The sequence below is a fragment of the Hyperolius riggenbachi genome, chromosome 4, assembly GCF_040937935.1.
Source record: "Hyperolius riggenbachi isolate aHypRig1 chromosome 4, aHypRig1.pri, whole genome shotgun sequence".
Lineage (NCBI taxonomy): Eukaryota > Metazoa > Chordata > Amphibia > Anura > Hyperoliidae > Hyperolius > Hyperolius riggenbachi.
Window position 1 is genome coordinate 271,165,786 of NC_090649.1, and position 20,402 is coordinate 271,186,187.

The following is a 20,402-nucleotide window of genomic DNA, read 5'->3' on the forward strand; positions in this document are numbered from 1 at the left end:
GTGCACTGGGCCTGAATCACAGACCTGAAACAAGCATGCAGCTAATCCAATCTGACTTCAGTCAGAGCATCTGATATGCATGATTGTTCAGGGGCTGTGGCTGAAAGTATTAGAGACGCAGGATTAGCAGGAAAGTCAGGCAACTGGTATTATTTTAAAAGGAAAAATCCATATCCTTCTTAAAGGTCCCCTTTAATATTCTTTCTTTTGTACAAAAAAAAAAGTTTCTCTTTGGAAGGTAATTTCCTTCTGTTCTCAATTGTCCCGCTACAGCTGACATGTAGAGCGCAATAGATAGACCATCTAATCACACCAAGTCATACCTCCCAACTTTTCAAGATGAGAAAAAGGGACACTTAATCCACGCCCATGCCACACCCCTGGCCATGCCCCCACCACGGCCCTAGTCACGCATACCATAAGGATTTCATAAGATAAACATGTTGTTTTATAATTCAAACCACACTGGTCCTTTCTATCCTGGTTCATTTTCCTTCATAGTAACATTAAGAGCCCGTTCAGACTGCACGCGTTTCCAGCCGCGTTTTGGAAACGCGTGCGGGTGGCCCAACACGCACGACATCAGACAGTGCATAGAGTGCACTGTCTGATGTTCACACTGCATGTGTTCCGGACCTGTGCGGTCCGGGAATGCATGCTGCACGCAGATTTTGCAAACACGCGCAGCTGTCCCATTCACTTTTCAGTGATGGGATCAGCCACGCAACGCATACAAACACGGATGGCGTGCGTTCGTACGTGTTGCGTTCCGCATGCGTGGCCGTCTGCGTTTTGTAATGTGAACCGGCCCTAAAAAATTAGTATTATATCAATTTATTTATTTATTAAAGGATGGGAATAAAGTTTAGAGTCAGTCAAACACATTTTTATTATAGAAATATATATATTTACATAGAAAGAGGGACAAAGTCCTGAAAGAGGGACAAATGAGGAGGAAGGAGGGACAGGGCTCCCAAAAAAGGACTGTCCCTCCGAAAAAGGGACAGTTGGGAGCTATGACCAAGTTACTCCTGGCATAACTAACGGTTTAGAACAATCCGTAAGAAAGTGGAATGAATGGATAACTCGTCTCCGTTGGCTTCAATGTCTAAGTTGGCTGTTGTGTGTCTTAGTTACTGTAGCCTTGTGAAAGTGCAGTAAGTTGTGCACGTGCTGAAGTAATACTGTCAGTAGTGAGTATTGGGGTAGTATATGCCTGTTGCCCACCACAATGGAGAGCTTGTGGTGTGGGGTGTACCTAGGCTATACGGCGCGCTCGGTGCTCAGTTCCACATGTGCGCGGACTCTGTACAGTGAGATGGAGGTGTGAGCAGGGATGGAGGTGTGAGCAGGGAATGATGAAGTCGCTGTGTGCCAGATGTGCAGAGCACTGGAGAAGGACCATCCCCCGGATCGCTTGGAGCACTCGGGGGCAGAGGAGCAGATTTTGGCAGCTCTGAGCTCCTCCTCTTGTCTCCTAGCCTGGGAGGGACTAACCCCTTCTGCTGCTCCACACAAGGAGCTTTCTCTGTCTCTCCTCCCTCTCCTTCTCCTACACACACACATACACACATACAGCGATAGCACTACACACACGCTCACATATATACACAGCAACAAGCGCAGCAGGCTCTGCATGAATGCAGGCAGAGCCAGTGGCAGAAGATGGCTGACCTAAGAGCAGGGCACACTCAGCCCATCAGCCTGGCATCCCCAGCCCTCCCCGATCTGCAACCACCTCACACAATTCCTGACGTCTTTCACCTCTAAATACAAGGAGGAACCGTCACTTCACTACACTTTCCTGCTCACCCAGACCCCCATACACTTTACTTCCAGGAGCCGTTTCATCAGAATAAACTATACAAAAAATGGCAGAAATGGAAAAAGAGGGGAGACCACCAGAAAACAAAAGGAGCAGGAAGCCTGCACACCCTGTGAAACGAGAGATCAATGAGGAGATGAAGGTAAGGTGCTTCTTCCTAATGGACATGCTATATTGCAAGGCTTTATGCAGTAAGAATGCCTTGCTAGAAAATGTGGAGGTGCTTGTCATATTGTGTAGGATGCATTGCATGTCTCAGCCCCGCCTCCTAAGTGGAAAACAGAGACAGATTCAGAGTGAAAGCTTGTCAGTTCACCGGCTCTGATTTTAATAGAACTATATGTGACACATAGGGGAGGCTTCAGCTGCGCTCCTAATGCTGGATATGGTCTAGCTGTCAGCTGTGGAGGTTTTAGATGGCACTTACACACATCTGAGGTACTTGGTTGTCAGCAGCTCTGCCATCTCTTCTGTTGGGCTCTCATGGTGTGGCAAAGTCACCTAAAGCATAGAGTGGACACAGTTACCTTGATGGGTTTCATGTGACAGAGTGGGTAATTATGTAGATCTGCTGGAAAGATGTTGTGTCATCCGAGTGACAGACCCCCAGGGGTATGTGTTGTGCAGAAATTCCACAAAGCCATGACCACCCAGATGTGCTCCAGAGGTTCACTTGATCTTGTGCAACAAATACGAACTGGAGAAGACTTGTATGCTTTATACAGAGATGTGTCATTCAGCCACTTAGCATTATAATCACAGAATATTGTGCATTCTGTAATGTGATTTTTTTTCAGAAGGAAGTAAAGTTATCCTAGGTATCTCAGGGGAGAAAAAGTTCTAGTGGTTCTGGTTTCACCAACTAACAGGGTACTCTGTAAGGCAGAAAAGCTGACTGCGTTTAGAACTCTACAGATTTCTACTTGTTTTGGGAACCAACAATGTGATATTCTCTGGTAAAAATGCATCCATGCAAATAGAAATGTGGCATTTTGTTATACTGTTTTGAGGGTACACATAACCACCCCCTAGAGAGAAAAAACATATTCTGGCTGGAAACCAGATTTCACTTCCTATCCTTATAAAATATTGTGTATTACATGAAATGATTATTGTCCAGCTCCACCTAACCATAATATTTCAGTTTTGTCTGTTGCTGAGATGTTGACGTTTTTTTTCAAGGACTATAGTCTTGTGCTATGTCACTAGAATCACTAGATTTGCTCAATTCCTGAGGTAATAGTAAAAAGGCAAATGATAGTGTCATGCTCTGCAATTGGACTAATCATTTTCCCAATAGGAGCCTGTTACACCTTTATGGTCTTGTGGGAGGGGCAGAAAGGAAAACTTTTGTGTAGAAACCTTCTCATTGGTCCCTCCAAGAGTTATGAAGTTAGACAGCAATTAAACCAATTATCACCCACCCAAAACAAAAAAAAATATTTCTGGGTGGAGTGGACCTTTAATTATAGCCCTGCACACCCCCTCTGGGGCTGCACACATTGTCATTGGCTGCTGAAGCCATCGCTTAATGTGATCTATATGGATTGCAGCTTTTAACATAGGGTCTAGAATTACAAATTAGCTAATTTTAATCAAAACATGTGAAATGTTATCCTGGCTGGATATAAAGGCTGACTGTGCTGGATCCTCTGGGTTTGTTTTGTTTATTTTGGCTGCAGGCGTTCTCAGTGGTTTGGGAGATAGTTGTTCTTCATAGCAGATGTTTGTCTGAACTAGTGGGGATGAAACAAAAACAACATTGTAAGGGGGAAAATTACACCATTTTAACTGGTGCTTTAGTTTTAAAAGTAAATGTTATAGCTGCTGACAGACTTTCCTGCTTGTACTCAGGTCAGCATTTCTAATCCAATATGCAGCAGCAAGTGGGTTAAGTAAATAGTAACTATGCACCATAAAGTGGACCTGTACTCACATCTTATGTCCTGTCTTGACAATCTCTTGACTTCTCCATTAATATGAACTCTAGGAAATCAGTAAACAAATAAACTTTTTTGTTGTTTTGGATAGTGATGTTACTTGTTTAAGTTTTTTGGTTTAATTTTTTTTTCTGTCTGTGACCCTGTTGTTGAGATTTCACCTAATTTTCTCTCTGTTTGACAACTAGCACTGAGACAGAATGTGAGCCAGATTTCAAAATCTTGTTCCAATGACAACTGTCAAAAATGTGGCCTCCTCCTCTCTTTGGGAGGTGTACTCTAATTTCCTGTTTTGTCTGTGGGACAGACCAAAAAGCACCAGGACAGCAGGAAACAAATCTGACAGGGATTCTAACATTTCCCTACTGTTGAGGTCTAAAGAAAGAGTTCTGCTTTAAAACAACTTTGTTGGCAACAGGGAAGAGATATTGGCACGTTAAAAGTCTACTTTATGGCTTTGTAGGCCTTTCATTATTTATATTAACCAATCAGATTGCAGCTTTCAGGAGATCAATGTGGGCAGAATAATAAAGAATGGTTTGTGATTGATTCGTATTGCTCTTTGCTATGTTAAATAAAGGGATTTGTCGTGTATGTATCCATGGGATCTATGTGATGTGTATGAATCATTGGATACTGCCAATTGCAGAGCTGCCCAGTAAAGGCAGCTGAGATTCATGTATTGGATCTCAGCATATAGTTAACTGCATACTGGATACAGGGTAAAGTGAGTTTGTTACAAAATGTCAAGAAGGACACAATGTGCTCTTGTGTAGTTTCATATCTGTAATGTTCAAAAAGCCTGGCTGTGTTTCCCCTTCATCTGAACAGCTTTCATCTGGGCTAGTGTAAAATAAGCCTCAGTAAGTAATCACTGCAGAGCAGAAAGAAAGGAATGTATACAGCAATAGACGGTCTAAGCTGTAAAAACTGAAACTTGAGCACTGGCCACAGATCGAGTATCAAGGCTTTAAGGTAGGGGAAATGAAAGAAATGAAGGAGAGGGAAACACGAGAGTGGGAATGGAAAAGTCAGCTTGGAAAGTGAAGGGGTAGGAGGAGGCCCTCCTCAGGGAAATTTGGCCCAGGGATTAGGGAATTTTATCGTGGTGTACAGTGACCTACTCATGTTTCAAACCACATTGGATTGAATTGCCTCTCCCTGCTAACAGAAGAAAGAGAAGTGGTGTGCAGACTGATGCCCCTTCCACCTCCTCACACTAATAAAAGACCATTATATGTTCTTAACCCTTGCAGATGCTCGAATGTTGGCACTGGGTTCACTAAAAAGGCCATAAAACTGAGCAGCATAAATGTGTGTTTTGCATAATATTGTACCTATACTGTTAATCAGACTTATACTAAATGCAGCCTCTTAGCAATTTAAACAGTACAGTGATTTCCACAAGCAATTACGTGCTGTAATCAGCAATGACTTCACTTTGCAGGATAACCCAAGGATTTCTTACTTCACTGCAGTGCTTTTGGCTCTTTATTCATTGTTTTTGTATAGCTGGATGGTTTAAAGGATCAGCTTCAGTCTACTAATCAGCATTGCTCTCCTAACATTTGCAGCTAAAGAAAAGTAAATATGGCACTTTATCTCTGTCATGCCATAGCATTCTCTGCCCAGCTCTGGCACAATGTAGCCCGGCTAGAATCGGATGCATATGCTGAGCCTCACCAGGGATCTGAGAAGACTGGCTGTCATTCTCTACAGCTAGACCATCTTTCTCATCACCAGCTTGGACATGCACCAAATTCTATTGGAGAGGCAGAGTACCAGAAGTGCCAGCCCCAGGCAGGCCTGGCAACAAGGAGTTTGGCATGCTGGAGGAGTACTTGCTTTTCATTTGCAGCAATGGCAGGGAAGGGAGGGGTTCATATGGAAGTGCACTTATCCCTTACAGTACAAATTCCAAATTAGATGGTAGTCATCACAGTACATAGTATACTAAATGTTACCACATGTGTTACAGTACTGTACTTCCACCATCCATTCCACATGTGGTCTTCTTTACAGTGACACTGAAGCGAAGAAAACCTTATAATCTAATGAATTGTATGTGTAGTATGGATAATTCATAGAACATTAGTAGCAAAGAAAAGAGCCTCATATTTTTATTTTCAGTTATATAGCTTTTTTTTTTAAATATATTTCCATGATTCTGTCATATACGCAATTTACAAACCACACTCTGTATTTCAAACTATGAAACAGAGCAGAGATAGTGACCCTTTCAACTTTCCTACAGTAAAACCTTATCCGAAGTTTTTTCTCACTGTTTCATTTATGTAAAAGTGTTTCAGAAAACAGGACTGTCTTTGACCCAAGTTAAGTCAGAGAGCTCAGAGAAGCTCTTTTGCATAGACAACAACTGAAGTTTCTTAACTCTTCCTCTACTTTAAACAATATGAGACTCTGTTCTTTGCTACTAATTCTCTATTTCTTAGCTGTACTATACATACAACTCATTATATCATACGTTTATTTTCACTTCAGATTTCCTTTAAAATGTCCAATGCAACTATACTATCTATCGACTGTACTTATACCGAATCACTTCACACATATCAAAAATTGCGAAAACTTGCTCGCCACACATTCAATGGAAGTCAGTGGAGATTCGCATTTCTGAATGAAAATTGCGAATTTGTGTTCGCCTTTTTTGCATGTGCAAAAAAACACCTTGCAGCATAAATTTGTGCACCGCATGCAAATTATCACTGACTTTCATTACTCTGAGAGAATGCATGCAAAGTAAATGCAAATGAATGTGAATAATGTGCAAATTTGCATGAAAAAAACATTGTGTACAATCGTGCAAAAATGTCCTACAGTGACCTACCCACGGAGTGGGTCTGGTTAATTGAGACAGGTAGAAAGTAAACTGCAGCAAAATCGGGGCAGTTGTCCAGACCAGCCACTAAGGATCATTGTTTTGCTCAACTGAACCCTTATTGGCTGCTCTGAAAAGCTCCCTCATGTTTGCTTCAGTCTTCTTTGCTCTTGTTTTGATAAATGAAGCTTTAGGAAAGCCTGCTTTAAGGCTGCTTACACACTAAGACGTAACAGGCGCACGTTAGTGCAGCCTGTAACGCTCCCCCAACGCACAGCAATGTAACACAAGTGGGCTGTTCACACAGCCCACGTTGCGTTACATGTAACGCTGCACGTTCTTAAGAAAGTGCAGCATGCTACGGCGTTAGAGCGGCTTAAGCCGCGTTAGACTGTCTGCACATGCGCAGTCATGTTGGGGAGGAGTGGAGAGCGGCCAGGCACATGGCTAATTAATATTCACTGCACGTTGTGACGTGCAGTGTTTACTTCCTGGAGCGGCCGCTCTGTGCGGTGTTTGGCCGGCGGGACCACGTGATGCCGCATGCGTCCAAGAGTGCACATCATGGCATCACGGACGCCAGAGTGAGCTGCACAACGCAGCTCACTCTGACGTCCACATCGAAGAGCACCAAGCCTTGCGTTAGGTGCACGTTATACGACCTAAACGTAGCACCTAACGCAACGTCTTGGTGTGCAAGTAGCCTAAAGGAAACCTGGAGTGGAATGTATATGAAGATACATTGCTGTTATGAAAAGCTCAGTACCTGAGTTGGTTTCCCTGTCTCTAATGCTTTGGGAATATACACTGAATAACTGCAGTCAAGTGAAAAGATTAGGACAATTTGTTAAAGGATACCAGAGTTAAAGTGATCTGTTGAAATAAAGGCTTCTGTGATGTATGGGCATGGGTGCTAAAGGTTACCCCTCCTCCCTTCACTTTTGTGCTGCTCCATCCCCCTGCAAAAGGCTCGGTCAGTGACTGTGACTTGGCCAAGTGTTTGACCTTTAGCCTGGACATACCAGACTGTGTTTGCGCAGTATGTCTTATCTACCCCTCCTGTGGTCGTGCTCCATGAGCTCTGCCCTCCGGGAACGCCTGCTCCCTGAGCTCCTGTGTTACTGGTCCACTCTCCATTTTCTTGTTTGCTTGTTCCGCTGTCCCCCTGAAGGTGGAATTAAACTTCCGCCCTCCGTGGGCAGGCTTTTGGAAGTACTCCCATAAAACACTGATTCAGGTTAAATCTATTCAAATGTAGAACACTCCTGACAATTTTTGTTGTTGCAGTATAGGCCTAAACTTGAGCAAAAGCCACTTTTCAGCTGATTGGAAGCATAGAGGTAAGCATAGAGGTGAATGGCTTCTATTGCAGGCAGCAGTATAGAGGTAGCAGTGGCAGCATATGCTGAAATGTGGTCGATATGAAGTGATGCAAGGAGGTAAAACAGGCAAATGATTGATGTCCGGGAGATCGAGTAAAACTCATGGAACACATGCTGAGGTGCAATGAGAACTCCAAGAAGTTTCTTTTTTTATTTACCTTTTACCTTCCACTTAATGGGCCTGATGCACTATCTGCCAGTTGAGTTGTCGCACGCAACAATATGGGCTAACAGGCAGTGTTCTTGCAGCGTAAGTACCAGTAAAATTGCTTTCCACTGCCTGTACATAGAAACTTTACTGGCAGTTCTCTGACTACTGCCCATGAAGTAAATAGGAGTCTGGGGTCCTAATTTTTGCATGCAGTTTGTATGTTCTCCCTGTGTTTATGTGGGTTTTCTCTGGGTGCGTTGGTTTCCTTCCTTATCCCATAAAATATTATTAGGTTAATTTGTTTCCCACAAAAACAAAACAAAACAAAACAAAAAAAACTGCCTTTAATTTTGGTAGGGATGTTAGATTGTGAGCCCAGCTGAGTTGCAATTATGGATATGATTGGTTTGCTCTATTTAAAGTACTTCAGAATATTATTTAAGGAGTATAAAAATTCAGAATGCTTATTAAACATCTCCTTAAAGGTGAAGTGTAACCAAGGATTGACCTACATCCCAGTCAGTAGCCGATACCCCTTTACCAGAGAGAAATCTTTACCTTTTCTCGAATATATCATCAGGGGGGTCTGTGTGGCTGATATTGTGGTGAAACCACTCCCACAGTGTGATGTCAGCACCTAGGTCCTGGCAGTTGTCTTTGTGTGAACCTTTGGGAGATAACAGCTGTTTCCAAGCATCCAGTATCTCCCTCTGCGCATATGTATATTAATAAGAAACAACCTTTTAGCCTATTGCAATGTTAGTGGGTTTGGTTATAAATAATGGCAGTTTAGTGTCTAGTTTTTTCTTGTCTGCCAATAGTACAGATGATGACATGCAGCCTGATTGTGGATCAAACAATATGAACAAAATTGCATGGCAAATATCAATCATTTCTAGATCTCTCTTGATCTCTCTTTAATTTTTTTTACGTCTTTAACTTTTTTTACTTCTCACTTTGCAATGTATTGATGTAATGATCCGCTCAGCTGTCTGCACAGACAGACAGCTGTTTGACCATTCCTTAAGTCTGAGGGCTGCAGGTCTCTGGAAAAGAGACCTGTCTTTTCTTTGCAAGTTTCAGACCTGCTCTGCTGCTGAGGAATTTGCATATATTTGTTATGCAGATTGCCTAGCTGCCTCCTTTGAAGGCTGGCAGTATAAATACCATGTTCTCCCAGAATCCTTTGCTGGTCATCTTGTTGGTTTGTTACAGCTAAAACACTCCTGGAGTGTCAGCCTTGCTATTGTTGCTAATAGATTATCTTAGAGTAATACCTGGGGACTGCACTAGGCATTCCTTCTAGTGCAGTAAGGTTGTATTATTTGTATTGCCTTGTTCTCCCTCTCTGTCTCGATTGCTTTGTCGCCAGCGGCGTTCGACAAGGAATCGTTCTGTCTGTCTGGGAGTGTAGGCCAGAGCTGCGGTTGCTACTGGTTACTCCTTCTGTCTGTCTTGCCGTGTGGATCGCAACTCGCTCTGGCGGAAAGAGCAGTGGATCCTGCTAAGACTATTCCTGTACTCGGATCACACTTGCTCTGGTGGAAAAGAGCAGTGGATCCTGCTAGCTCTGTTTCTGGACTTGGATCACACTTGCTCTGGTGGAAAAGAGCAGTGGATCCTGCTAGCTCTGTTTCTCTACTTGGTTCACACTTGCTCTGGTGGAAAAGAGCAGTGGATCCTGCTAGCTCTGTTTCTCTACTTGGTTCACACTTGCTCTGGTGGAAAAGAACAGTGGATCCTGCTAGCTCTGTTTCTGTACTTGGATCACACTTGCTCTGGCGGAAAGAGCAGTGGATCCTTTCTGTCCTGTCCCTGAACCCGGATCGCACTCGCTCTGGCGGAAGAGCGGGGGATCTTATCTGACCTATTCCTGTTGTTCGTTCGTCTGTCTGTCTGTCTGGAGCAAACGCTTGCGGTTGCCTGTGGTAAGGCAACCGTTTAGCAAGCGTTCATGTTATTTGTTCATTTGTGTTGATTGGTTAGTTAGGGTGGCTCGCTTATCACTGGGCGCCTAACGCGCGGTGATCGGGCGTTCACTGTTGCGAATGAGTGCGTTGTTCGCGTTTAGCTAGCGTTTGTTATTTTCCTTACCTTCTGATTGTTGTTTGCTGTGCCTTTGCTACTCTCGTGTTCTGTTCTGATCAGCCTTGTGTCACTTCTGGCAATCGCCTCTCTCTTGCGATTGCGTTCCTGCTTTGTTTCTGCGAATGTGTGTTCACCGTCGCTGGGTGGCGACTACATTGGGGAACACACATTTAGTCTGTCTCTGTGCTCTCTTTCTTGGAGGGCTATCGTGCCCTACTTTGCATTATCCGTACAATTCCCATCTGGCATCTGTGGCCGTGCAGAGGCTGTGCTCTTCTGCACTCCACAGCTCCATCTGCTGGTGGGAATTGCCCTCTACCGGTGCATTGCACCTAACCTGGGTTCTCCAAATTACACGTTTGTGGAGGATTTCCGCTGTGTCAGCTGACCACGGAAATAATTACGCAAACGTTACAATTGATTTATTTTTTTCCCTTTATCTCTAAAGACCTGGGAGCTGGGCTTCACTATTACTTATATTGGTTTTGTCAATTAGCAATATTTCCCAGGCAGAGCCTGCCTATTCGGTTGTTCACAACACTTTCAGTTAACCTATCCACTCTACTGTTTCTGATGCTTACAGTGAACCATTTCCGGAGATTAGAGATTGGAGAGTGAAGGCGGCCATAAACTTCTTGATGTTTCTTGTCGATCACACTGATCGAATCTTCTAGAAATTATTGCTGCCCAACCAATTGATTTCCAACTAAAATTGATTGAATAGGTTGATCCTACCCGACAGAAGCTATGACTCAATCAGCGACGGGTCAGGAGTGCAGCCTTTGATTACAGGATGACTGCATTTAGTGTTGTCAGCAGAGCTTACACTCACCTATCTGCTGTGACGTGTTTTCTTTCCAAGCCTTCCAAGTGCTCCTCACTGTCTCTTCTCTCCCAGGTGCCTGTGTCACATGACAAACGCCAGAGGCTGAACACTAGAGGCCTCTAGTAGCCACGTAAAGTACATGCCACGGTGGCTCTAGTGTTTGGCCTCTAGTGTTAATTACATGACACAGGCACCCCGGGATAGAAGACACAGGGAGAAGTTCCCAGTGGTGGGGAGAAGACATGCGCCAGCAGATAGGTCAGTTTAAGCTCTGCTGCTACACTCTGCACGGTCAGGGGGCAACTCCACGGATATTAAATACACTTCATGCTGGAGGCTATTGAAAATGTGTGCCTGGTGTGTGGAATGAATGGACTCGATCCCTCTCAGATCAGATTTCATCTGAGAGGGATCTATCTGATGATCAAATCAGGTGCCCATCTATTAGTGTATGACCACCTTTAGCCGTGCAAATGAGTAGAGGGACACTTCTGGGATTTAACAAAACAGCTAATATCTTATGAATGAGAAACATTTTTAAATAGTTATGATCTCTCTTGCTTAGATACATCACTATGCCAAAATAAAACCTGTCCTGGATGACTTCTTACAGGAGCCACTCTGTCCATCTCTGACCTGTGGCAGCCCTCATGACTGATGTATAGAAATGCAGGTGCACTGCTGCCAGTGGTACAATAAAACCTTTGCACTTCATTGACACACAAGTAGCAGTTTAAAGGTGGCCACTAACTGTCCAATTTCTAGCGAAAAATCGTTCGAGCGATCAGAAATTCTGATCGGACGAAAAATCATTCACTACACCATCAACTAACCAATCTTTGCTTCCTATCTATCACGACCACTAAGAAAATCCAAATTTTCGTTAGACGAAAATTCATTCGGGCGACATTTTTTTTAGTCGTTCATAATCGATTGTGTCCACCAATGGAGAATATTTACAACCAATCTGATCAGAATTTCTGATCGCTCGAACGATTTTTCGCTAGAAATTGGACCGTTAGTGGCTAGCTTAACATTCACTAGATAAGCACTTGACTTTGCCGTTAGTGGCTAGCTTAACATTCACTAGATAAGCACTTGACTTTGCTGCAGCCTTGCTTGAGAAATCTCCCTGGATGTCTTTTACATTTGTGATCATTTTCACTATGGCCTGAAGCGAACACTTGTTGCAGTTTTATTATGCAAGATATTATGTTTCATTTTTGTTATCGCTGATGTGATGTATGTAAAAGTTGTAGCAAATATAAATGTGATACAGTACAACATTGTGTACAAAAAGTACATGGCTCTGCACAGTTTCCTCATATTATATTTCAATGGAGAAACATAAAAAATGCTGTTTGCCTTACCCTGACCTTCATCATATTTCTCCTCTATAGCTTTCTGTCTAGTTTGCACCGTTGCCTCTGGTTTACAGCACAGACAAAAGTGTTAATTCAATGACCTCTATGCTTTCAATACAAGCCTATTACTAAATAAAAGTATATTTTAGAAAGCTATCTGTTTCAGGCTAGATTCACAGTGGGACGTTGCAACACAGCATTACCATTGCATACAGCAGATACAGTATAGGATACAGGCAATGAAAAGTATGCTTCCAAGTCATTACTGAGCATGTGCAAACAGTCTAACGCAGCTAATAAAGTGTATAACGCACTGCATGCAGTACTTTCACTTAACGTGCAGCGTTAGACACCACCACCAACGCAACGTGTGCACTGTGAACGGGGCATTGATTTTTCATTGCAGTGCGTTATTCTGCATTAAATGTTGTTTTAATGTGCAACTTTAACGTCCCACTGTGAACTTAACCTCAGTCTGAATAATATTCTGTTGGATGTCTTGGATCAGTTTGTTCTAGTAGAAACCGGCACGTCATATAGTGCAGCTTAGAAAAATGTCTTTGTTTATGTATTTCCATATATATCTTCTTTAGTTGAGTAATAAACACATCTGGCAACAAAGTGTGCTGTAAGGAATGCATGAAAGCTTGTCAACTGCTGGAGCTCAGGAGACAATCACAGGACCAGTTATTAATATTATTTATTGGATTTATATAGCGCCAACATATTACACAGCGCTGTACAATAAATAGCAGCACAATACAGGTAATAGACAATAGATACAACAATACAGGTGATAAGCAATAAGATACATGACACAATGCAGATAGTAGTACAATGCAGATAGTAGTACAATGCCATATCATACACTGGAGTGGAGTGGTAAAAATACAAGTTCCAAATTCTGGGTATATTGCACACAGTCAAGTATGATACACAAGGGAAGAGGGCCCTGCCAAAGGCTTTCAATCTAGGTGACACAAAAGGAGGGGGTGCAACAAGAAGTTCTTGGCAGAAAGGATTAGGGCAGTGTTGAGTTGATGTAGGCCTCCTTGAAGAAGTGAGTTTTTAAGTGCTTTTTTGAAGGTGTTGAAGGTGGGAGTGAGCCTGATGGGCAGTGCAAGAGAGTTCCTGCAGTCATGCATGGGAGTGCGAGATGCGTGGGGTGGTTAAGAGGAGGTTGTTGGAGGAGCGAAGTGGGCAGCCAGGTGTATATCTGCTGACCAGGTCAGAGATGTAGGTTGGGCAGGACTTGTGTAGGGATTTGTATGCTAAACATAGGATCTTGAAGCCGATTCTGAAGCGAATTGGGAGCCAATGAAGGGATTTGCGTAGGGGAGTCGTGGAGACAGAGCGGTGGGAGAAGTAGATGAGTCTGGCTGCTGCGTTCATGATGGATTGTAGGGGGGCGATGCGGTCTTGAGGAAGGCCTGACAGGAGGGAGTTGCAGTAGTCCAGGCCGGAAATGATTAGGGCATGGACAAGTAGTTTGGCAGTGTCTGGGGTCAGGAAAGGCCGGATCTTGGAGATGTTGCGTAAATGGAAATAGCAGGCCCTAGCTACGGTTTGGATGTGGGGGGTGAAGGAGAGGGCTGAGTCCAGGGAGACACCCAGGCAGCGGGCTTGTGTAGTTGGGCGAATGATTGTGCCATTGACAGTGACGTAGAGGTCTGTGGGGGGTGAAACAGCACGGGGCAGGAAGATTAGGAGTTCAGTCTTATCCAGGTTTAATTTTAGGAACCTGGCAGACATCCAGAATGAAATAGCTGAGAGGCCAGAGGATACCTTCTCCATGGTGGTGGTGGAAAGGTCAGTGGTATGGAGGTAAATCTGGGTGTCATCTGCATATAGGTGATAGTTGAAACCCAGAGAGGAGGCGGTGTAAATGGAGAACAGCAGGGGACCAAGAACAGAGCCTTGGGGAACCCCAACTGAAAGTGGGATGGAGGTTGAGGAGGAACCATTGAAGGAGGTCTTGAAGGAGCGATTTGAGAGCTGGGAGGACAACCATGCTAGGGCAAGGTCTTGCATACCCACAGATTAGAGGGATTGGAGAAGCAGGGAGTGATCAACAGTGTCGAATGCTGATGAGAGGTCTAGGAGGAGAAAGATAGTGTATTTTACTTTGGCCTTGGCAAGCGTAAGGTCATTGACGACCTTGATGAGGGCAGTCTCGGTGAAGTGGGCTGGCCGTAATCCTGATTGTAGGACAGGGAGTTGGAGTCAAGGTAATGGGTCATGCGTTGGTGGACTAGACGCTCCAGGAGTTTAGATGCAAAAGGGAGTAAGGAGATAGGGCGGTAACTGGATGGAAGTGAGGGGTCTAGTGAGGGTTTTTTTAAGTAGGGGAAGTACAGTGGCGTGTTTGAAGTCAGAAGGGAAGGTGCCCGGTTGAGCTACTTCTGGGAACAATGAGGAGGAGAATGGGGGAAAATGCACCTGAGAAAGCAGAAGCTGGTTTGTTAGTCATTTTCAGAAATGATATGATGGACAGACTTAAATATCTGGATGCTGGCTGCTGATATTAAAATAAGAGGCCTGTTCACAAACACAACCCATGCAGTGTAGACCTTAGTTTACTTGGGCAAGTTTGTAAAGACTGACTTTGTGCCACAAAGGAGCTTATAGTCTAATATCACTTTTTCAGTTAAGCATGAAGGCACTGCAAGGCTGTTTTGCAGAAAAAAACAATGCACCATGTCATCAAAGGGGTAGATACAGAGGACACTAAGGGCCCTTTTCCATTAGCGTGATTGTGTTTGCTGAATCGCAAAAGCGCAAATCACTAGCGATTTTAAAATCGCTAAGGTTTGCTAAATAACATAGGAATCGCGGTAGGTTATTTCCACTATCGCGATTCAATTTTTACACAAACGCGATTGCGCGGCGGAGCGATTATTGCCACAATTTTGCTATGCCCTGCAGTGCATAGCAAAATTGCAAACGCTATCGTCGGGAAAAAAAGGATTTTGCTGAATCGCAATCGCTAGCGTTTAGCGCTAACGCTAGCGATTGCAAGTGGAAAAGGGCCCTAAGGGCTAGTTCACAGTGCTCAGTTGCGTTGCAGAATAATTCTGCATGTCGGCTCACTTCCCATATAATTATATGTGCCTGTTCACAGTACAGGGTTGGAATGGATTGTGTTATTCTAACTCGCTGCATGGAGGCTTTGTATTAAAGTCTATGTCCCGTCTCTATTGCAGGTCACACTCATTATATATGCAACTGACCACTGTGAATGCAGCCTACATGTAAACCCAGACATCTCCAGAGGGCAACACATTGTATTTCAAGCTCCTCTATACTAGTCTTGATCTTTTGATCCAGCTATAGCTAATACTCTAACTAGTTACTGGCTTTGAATCCCCAATTCAAGTTTTCAAAGGAAAATAAAATACAAGTGCCCAATGTGGCCATTTTGCTTTATTTATTTATGATATATAACTCAAAAAGGAACTCCAGTGAAAATAATGTAATGGAAAAAAGTGCTTAATTTTTACAATAATTATGTATAAATGATTTAGTCAGTGTTTGCCCATTGTAATAGCTTTCCTCTCCCTGATTTGCATTCTGACATTTATCACATGGAGGCATTTTTACTGCTGGCAGGTGATGTCTGTGGAAAGAGATGCTGCATTTTTGGCAGTTGGATCAGCTGTTACTTCCCACAATGCAACAAGGCTCTCAGAGTGTGATGTCAGCACCCTGCTACTGACATCACACTGTGGGAGGGGTTTCACCAGAATATCAGCCATACAGAGCCCTCTGATGATCCGTTTGAGAAAAGGTAAAGATTTCTCATGGGAAAGGGGGTATCAGCCACTGATTGTAACTAAGTTCAATCTTTGGTTACGGTTTCTCTTTAAATACCATTAGATAGCAAAAATTAATTAGATGTGCAAATGACTAAAGGTAGATACATTTCAGCTGCAAGTTACTAAGCAGGGTGCGAACAGTTAGCTGTGTGTTCCCAAACATGATGCTGTGACAAGTTGATACTACAATGTTCCTCATGGGCCAAATTATAGGGGGCTGCACACTAGGTAATGAAGGTCTGCATGCTTCCCAAGAATAGTTGGATGAGCACCGGGGCTATAATATAACTCTGCACCCAAAGGAAGACCACTCAGAAAGAAGAAAGAAACTTGCAATGCTGCTGTGTTAACCACTAAGCTACCATGCAAATCCAAGATAGACCTAACCTGCTTTCACTGCTGTCAGTTATGATAAAGATTAGCAAGATTCCAAATCCTCTAGAGGTGTGATTGTATTTCAAAGCATTCACACTAAAATGTAAATCAATTGCATAGATTTTCAATAATGTGGAAAGAACACTGTAGGCAGTACTTCAGACTATCAGTATTCTTAAAGTAAAACTACAAAGCTACATACACATGCTGGAATGAGCTTGGCTGTGGCGGACGATAAAGACTGCCTCGGACAAGAATCGTGAATTATTCCATCGTGTGTACAGCAGTTAAATATCCAGCATGCTAGATCTTTATGCCCAACCCTTAAGGACTGCTCGATGATGGGCGGGAATCTGCTCTGTCATGTGCTACTTATTCTCCCTCCACCTCCCTTTCCCCCTCCTTAGCAACAGACACATTGCTAGCCTGGAGAGTGACGACTCATCTGTACAGCGTGGGCACACCACTGTTGCCCAAGGGATCATGTACCAATCCCCGCTTGGTTACAGGAATCTCCTGTGTGTACAGGGCTAAAAGGATTGCTGTAAGCTAAACAGATGGTGAGTTGGGGCCCCAAATGTGAGATGAAAACCCAGCTTCAGATACAGCTGGGAGCTCACCATGGCTCAGGAGAGCATCATTATTAATACTGGAGAGCACTACTATCTTGCACTGAATGCAGCCTTATCGCCTGTTAAGAATACAGCAATTCGCCAAAGGATTGCTTTAAATAAAAAAACAAGGAAATATGTTTTTCTTTTGGGTTGAAATCCCAGTCAGGCTTTCAGTGCTGTCTGTGTTCCTGGCGCCGGGACTTCCACCCACTTCCTACTCCTGTGACAGTTGCTAACATTGAGTGAAGATAATTCTATCATTTTATTTCTGTCACCTGAACAGAAGTTGGGTTTAAATTCCCCAATAGGGACACCAGCCCTTGTGTTAACTGCCTAATTTCCTCTGACATCCCAGCATGTTCTCGAAATGGGAATTGAAGTGAAATCTCATCTGTGGGAATACAAACTGCAGTAAAAACTTCACAGAATATCTAAAGCTACCTACACACATGCGATAATTGTCTACCTCTTGAAACTGTACAGACACATCCCTAGCCTTGAGGCTAGAGATGTGCTCTGGTGCTGTGGAGGGAGGAGGATCGTTGCACAATGGAGCAGCTGATCGATGCACAAAGGAGGTTTAAAAATATCATAACAATCAGTCATGCTCGGGCATCAGGGATTATTAAGGGTTTGACATGCCAGATCCTTACCGATCGCAGATAACCGAGCAGGATTGATCGGGCAAGCTCTGTACACACACTTTTTGAGCAAACGATCATTAGCTGAAACAGTAGTCATCAGCTATTTTGGCTGAAAATGATGGCATGTGTATATTGTTTAATGTCTTAACTAGAGATGAACTTGAACTTTAACATTCCAAGCACATTTCTTCTGTCTTGAGTCTGATTCAATCATACCCAGCTGCCACTGATCAGCAACTAGTTAATTAACAAGCAGTCACTGGGCTTGATTGGCTCAGGTACATGCCAGGGTTAATTTGCATGGAAAATCGGAATTCAAGCTCATCTATGTTTTTTCTCTTTAAAGCAGTAGGATTAGCCATACTATGCCAGGGAAAAAAACACATATATAAGTAGATAAATACTTGATCTGCTTACATAACACATATATTGTACTGTCCACGTTTTGATTTCAGGAGGTTATATAGTAAATGAAGAGAATTCTGTTCCTGGTGGGAACCATGTCTTTTGCCCACAGTTTAGGCTAAATCCAGATGTCATTTCTGCCCTTCACATTTTTTTTCTTTTCTTCTCCAATCGCTGAGTCACCTCAGCCTTGCTTGTAAACACTAGTGAGCAGGGGATCATGTTTCAGATAAGCAGCTAGGCAGGGAAATAAATGGAAGAGGAGGAATATATTATAGATAAAAAGAACCCCCAGCATGCAACTGTTTGGCACCGACTACTAAAGGGCCAGTGCTCCTTAAGTATGTGATAACTCCAAACCATAACAGCAGAACATTTTTTTAAAGTTTTGAATGCAGGATTAGCATCTTTATTACTTAATACACTCAGACCAGTTGCTGTTTAAATTTGATTTTTATGGTGGCAATCCCGCTTTAAGCTTGTACTATTCACCATAATGCCTTTCAGTGTAAGTCCACTCTGGTGAATATGTATATGTAGAGCAAATACATATTTTACTTGTCAAGCACACTGTCCAAAATACATGTTTACTTAGTCTATGGCAGTTATTTGAGGTTAAGGTCGGACTGTTCTAGAGATCTGGCAATGTGTGTAGCATAAGAACAATGGCTGAATAAACCTATTATTTAATCAGAAATTAACAATCAAAATTTTTTAGTACTTTGCGTACAGCAAGAGATGTTAGCTGCATATAAATGATTGATAACTGATTCTTAAAAACCATATAATTTGTTTGAAAATAACGGTTAATGATAAAAAGCGATATTGTTTGTTTATAGTAACGCGGTGCCCATATTACACACTGCCAATACGGAAAAGATTTGTATTGGTGTGAATACAGGCACTATTTATACATGTTTTGCTTAAAGTGGACCTGAACTCTTGCACAGGACAGCAGGAAAACAGAGAAATGCATACTGTATGTATTCAGAGAGTGTAGCCTGTTTAATTCCCCCTCATCTGTGATCATCTAATCGCAACTGTAATTTAAGCTCTCAGCTGTGTCAGCTGGTTGCCTTGGCAGGGCGCCTAATTTGTAAACAGAGGATGTTAACCCTATGTTAGCTTCCATGAAAGCAGGAAGTAGACACAGTGCAGATTCATTGTGGGATTAGTATCAGCTGTAGCAAAGAAATGTTTTTCTTTAATAGTTATTATGCTTTTGCTTATCTTTTAGAGCAGAGAGGAAGTTCCGAGTTCGGGTCCACTTTAATATTACTGAGTAAACATCTCACATGAATTGGAATTAACAGTGTGAATTAGGCTGTGGATTTATACTGTAGACCTGTTCACTGTAATATAATCAGTTGATAAACTTCCAATCAGTTTTGTTTAACAAGGCATGGTGGGAAATTTGAATCAAGCAGGCAGGAGCAAGAGAGGAGCAACAGCTGCGTAGCTTTGTACTCTGTCAAGTGGTGCACATCTAGAGGGAAGTGGTTTAACTGAGATTTCTGCTGAAAATCAGATTGAGTAGTAACGGAATAAATCATTCCTCATTCTATTATGATAAAAAATATTCAAATTCCACTGTTGACCACGGTATGGCAAGCATTAGCAGTAGCATGAGTGCCATTGTCAATATTAGCTAGAGTTTGCATAGTACAGAGCCCTGACATCTTTTGTTGCATCATCAACAGCAAAAACATTGGAGTAAAGATGATGCCATTTGTCAGCTTACTCAGTAAATTGAATATAGCAAAGAAATGAACAGCGCTACTTAAAAACAGATGAATGCTTACCAGCAAAAAAGTGCAGACCCCACTCATGGGATACAAATACACAATGAGCACACATACAACCTGTCTACCACTTGGAGGATGTTAGTTTCCACTAACAGCTTGCAATGCAATTTGTTAGGTACTCGTCCCTCCCATGGTCGAAGAAGTCTTTCCTCCATGGGAGGGGACCTAACACTAACTAACACCTACCTATGCATATGCATAGCCTGGGCGCGCTACCAGTAAAATTAAGAATTACGCAGAATCCCACTTTTTCTCAGTAAATTGAATAGCAACCCACAGGCAGGGTTTGCACTTGCCAAATTTGTGTGCATTTTCCCACAATGCGGCAA

The 20,402-nt window shown here is 42.9% G+C and overlaps 1 protein-coding gene across 5 annotated transcripts in view; it reads left to right on the plus strand.

Moving 5' to 3' along the window:
• Window positions 1-1,483: 1,483 nt before the first annotated feature.
• Window positions 1,484-20,402, plus strand: part of SOBP (sine oculis binding protein homolog) — a 252,958-nt gene continuing 234,039 nt past the window's right edge. For 2 of the 5 annotated variants that reach the window (XM_068231251.1, XM_068231252.1), the window contains exon 1: window positions 1,487-1,967. In XM_068231251.1, coding sequence (XP_068087352.1) covers window positions 1,872-1,967 — 96 coding nt within the window. In that variant the 5' untranslated portion in view covers window positions 1,487-1,871. Of the gene's footprint in view, window positions 1,968-20,402 lie in introns of all 5 variants that reach the window. The other 3 variants (XM_068231250.1, XM_068231249.1, XM_068231253.1) reach the window with 3 other exon arrangements.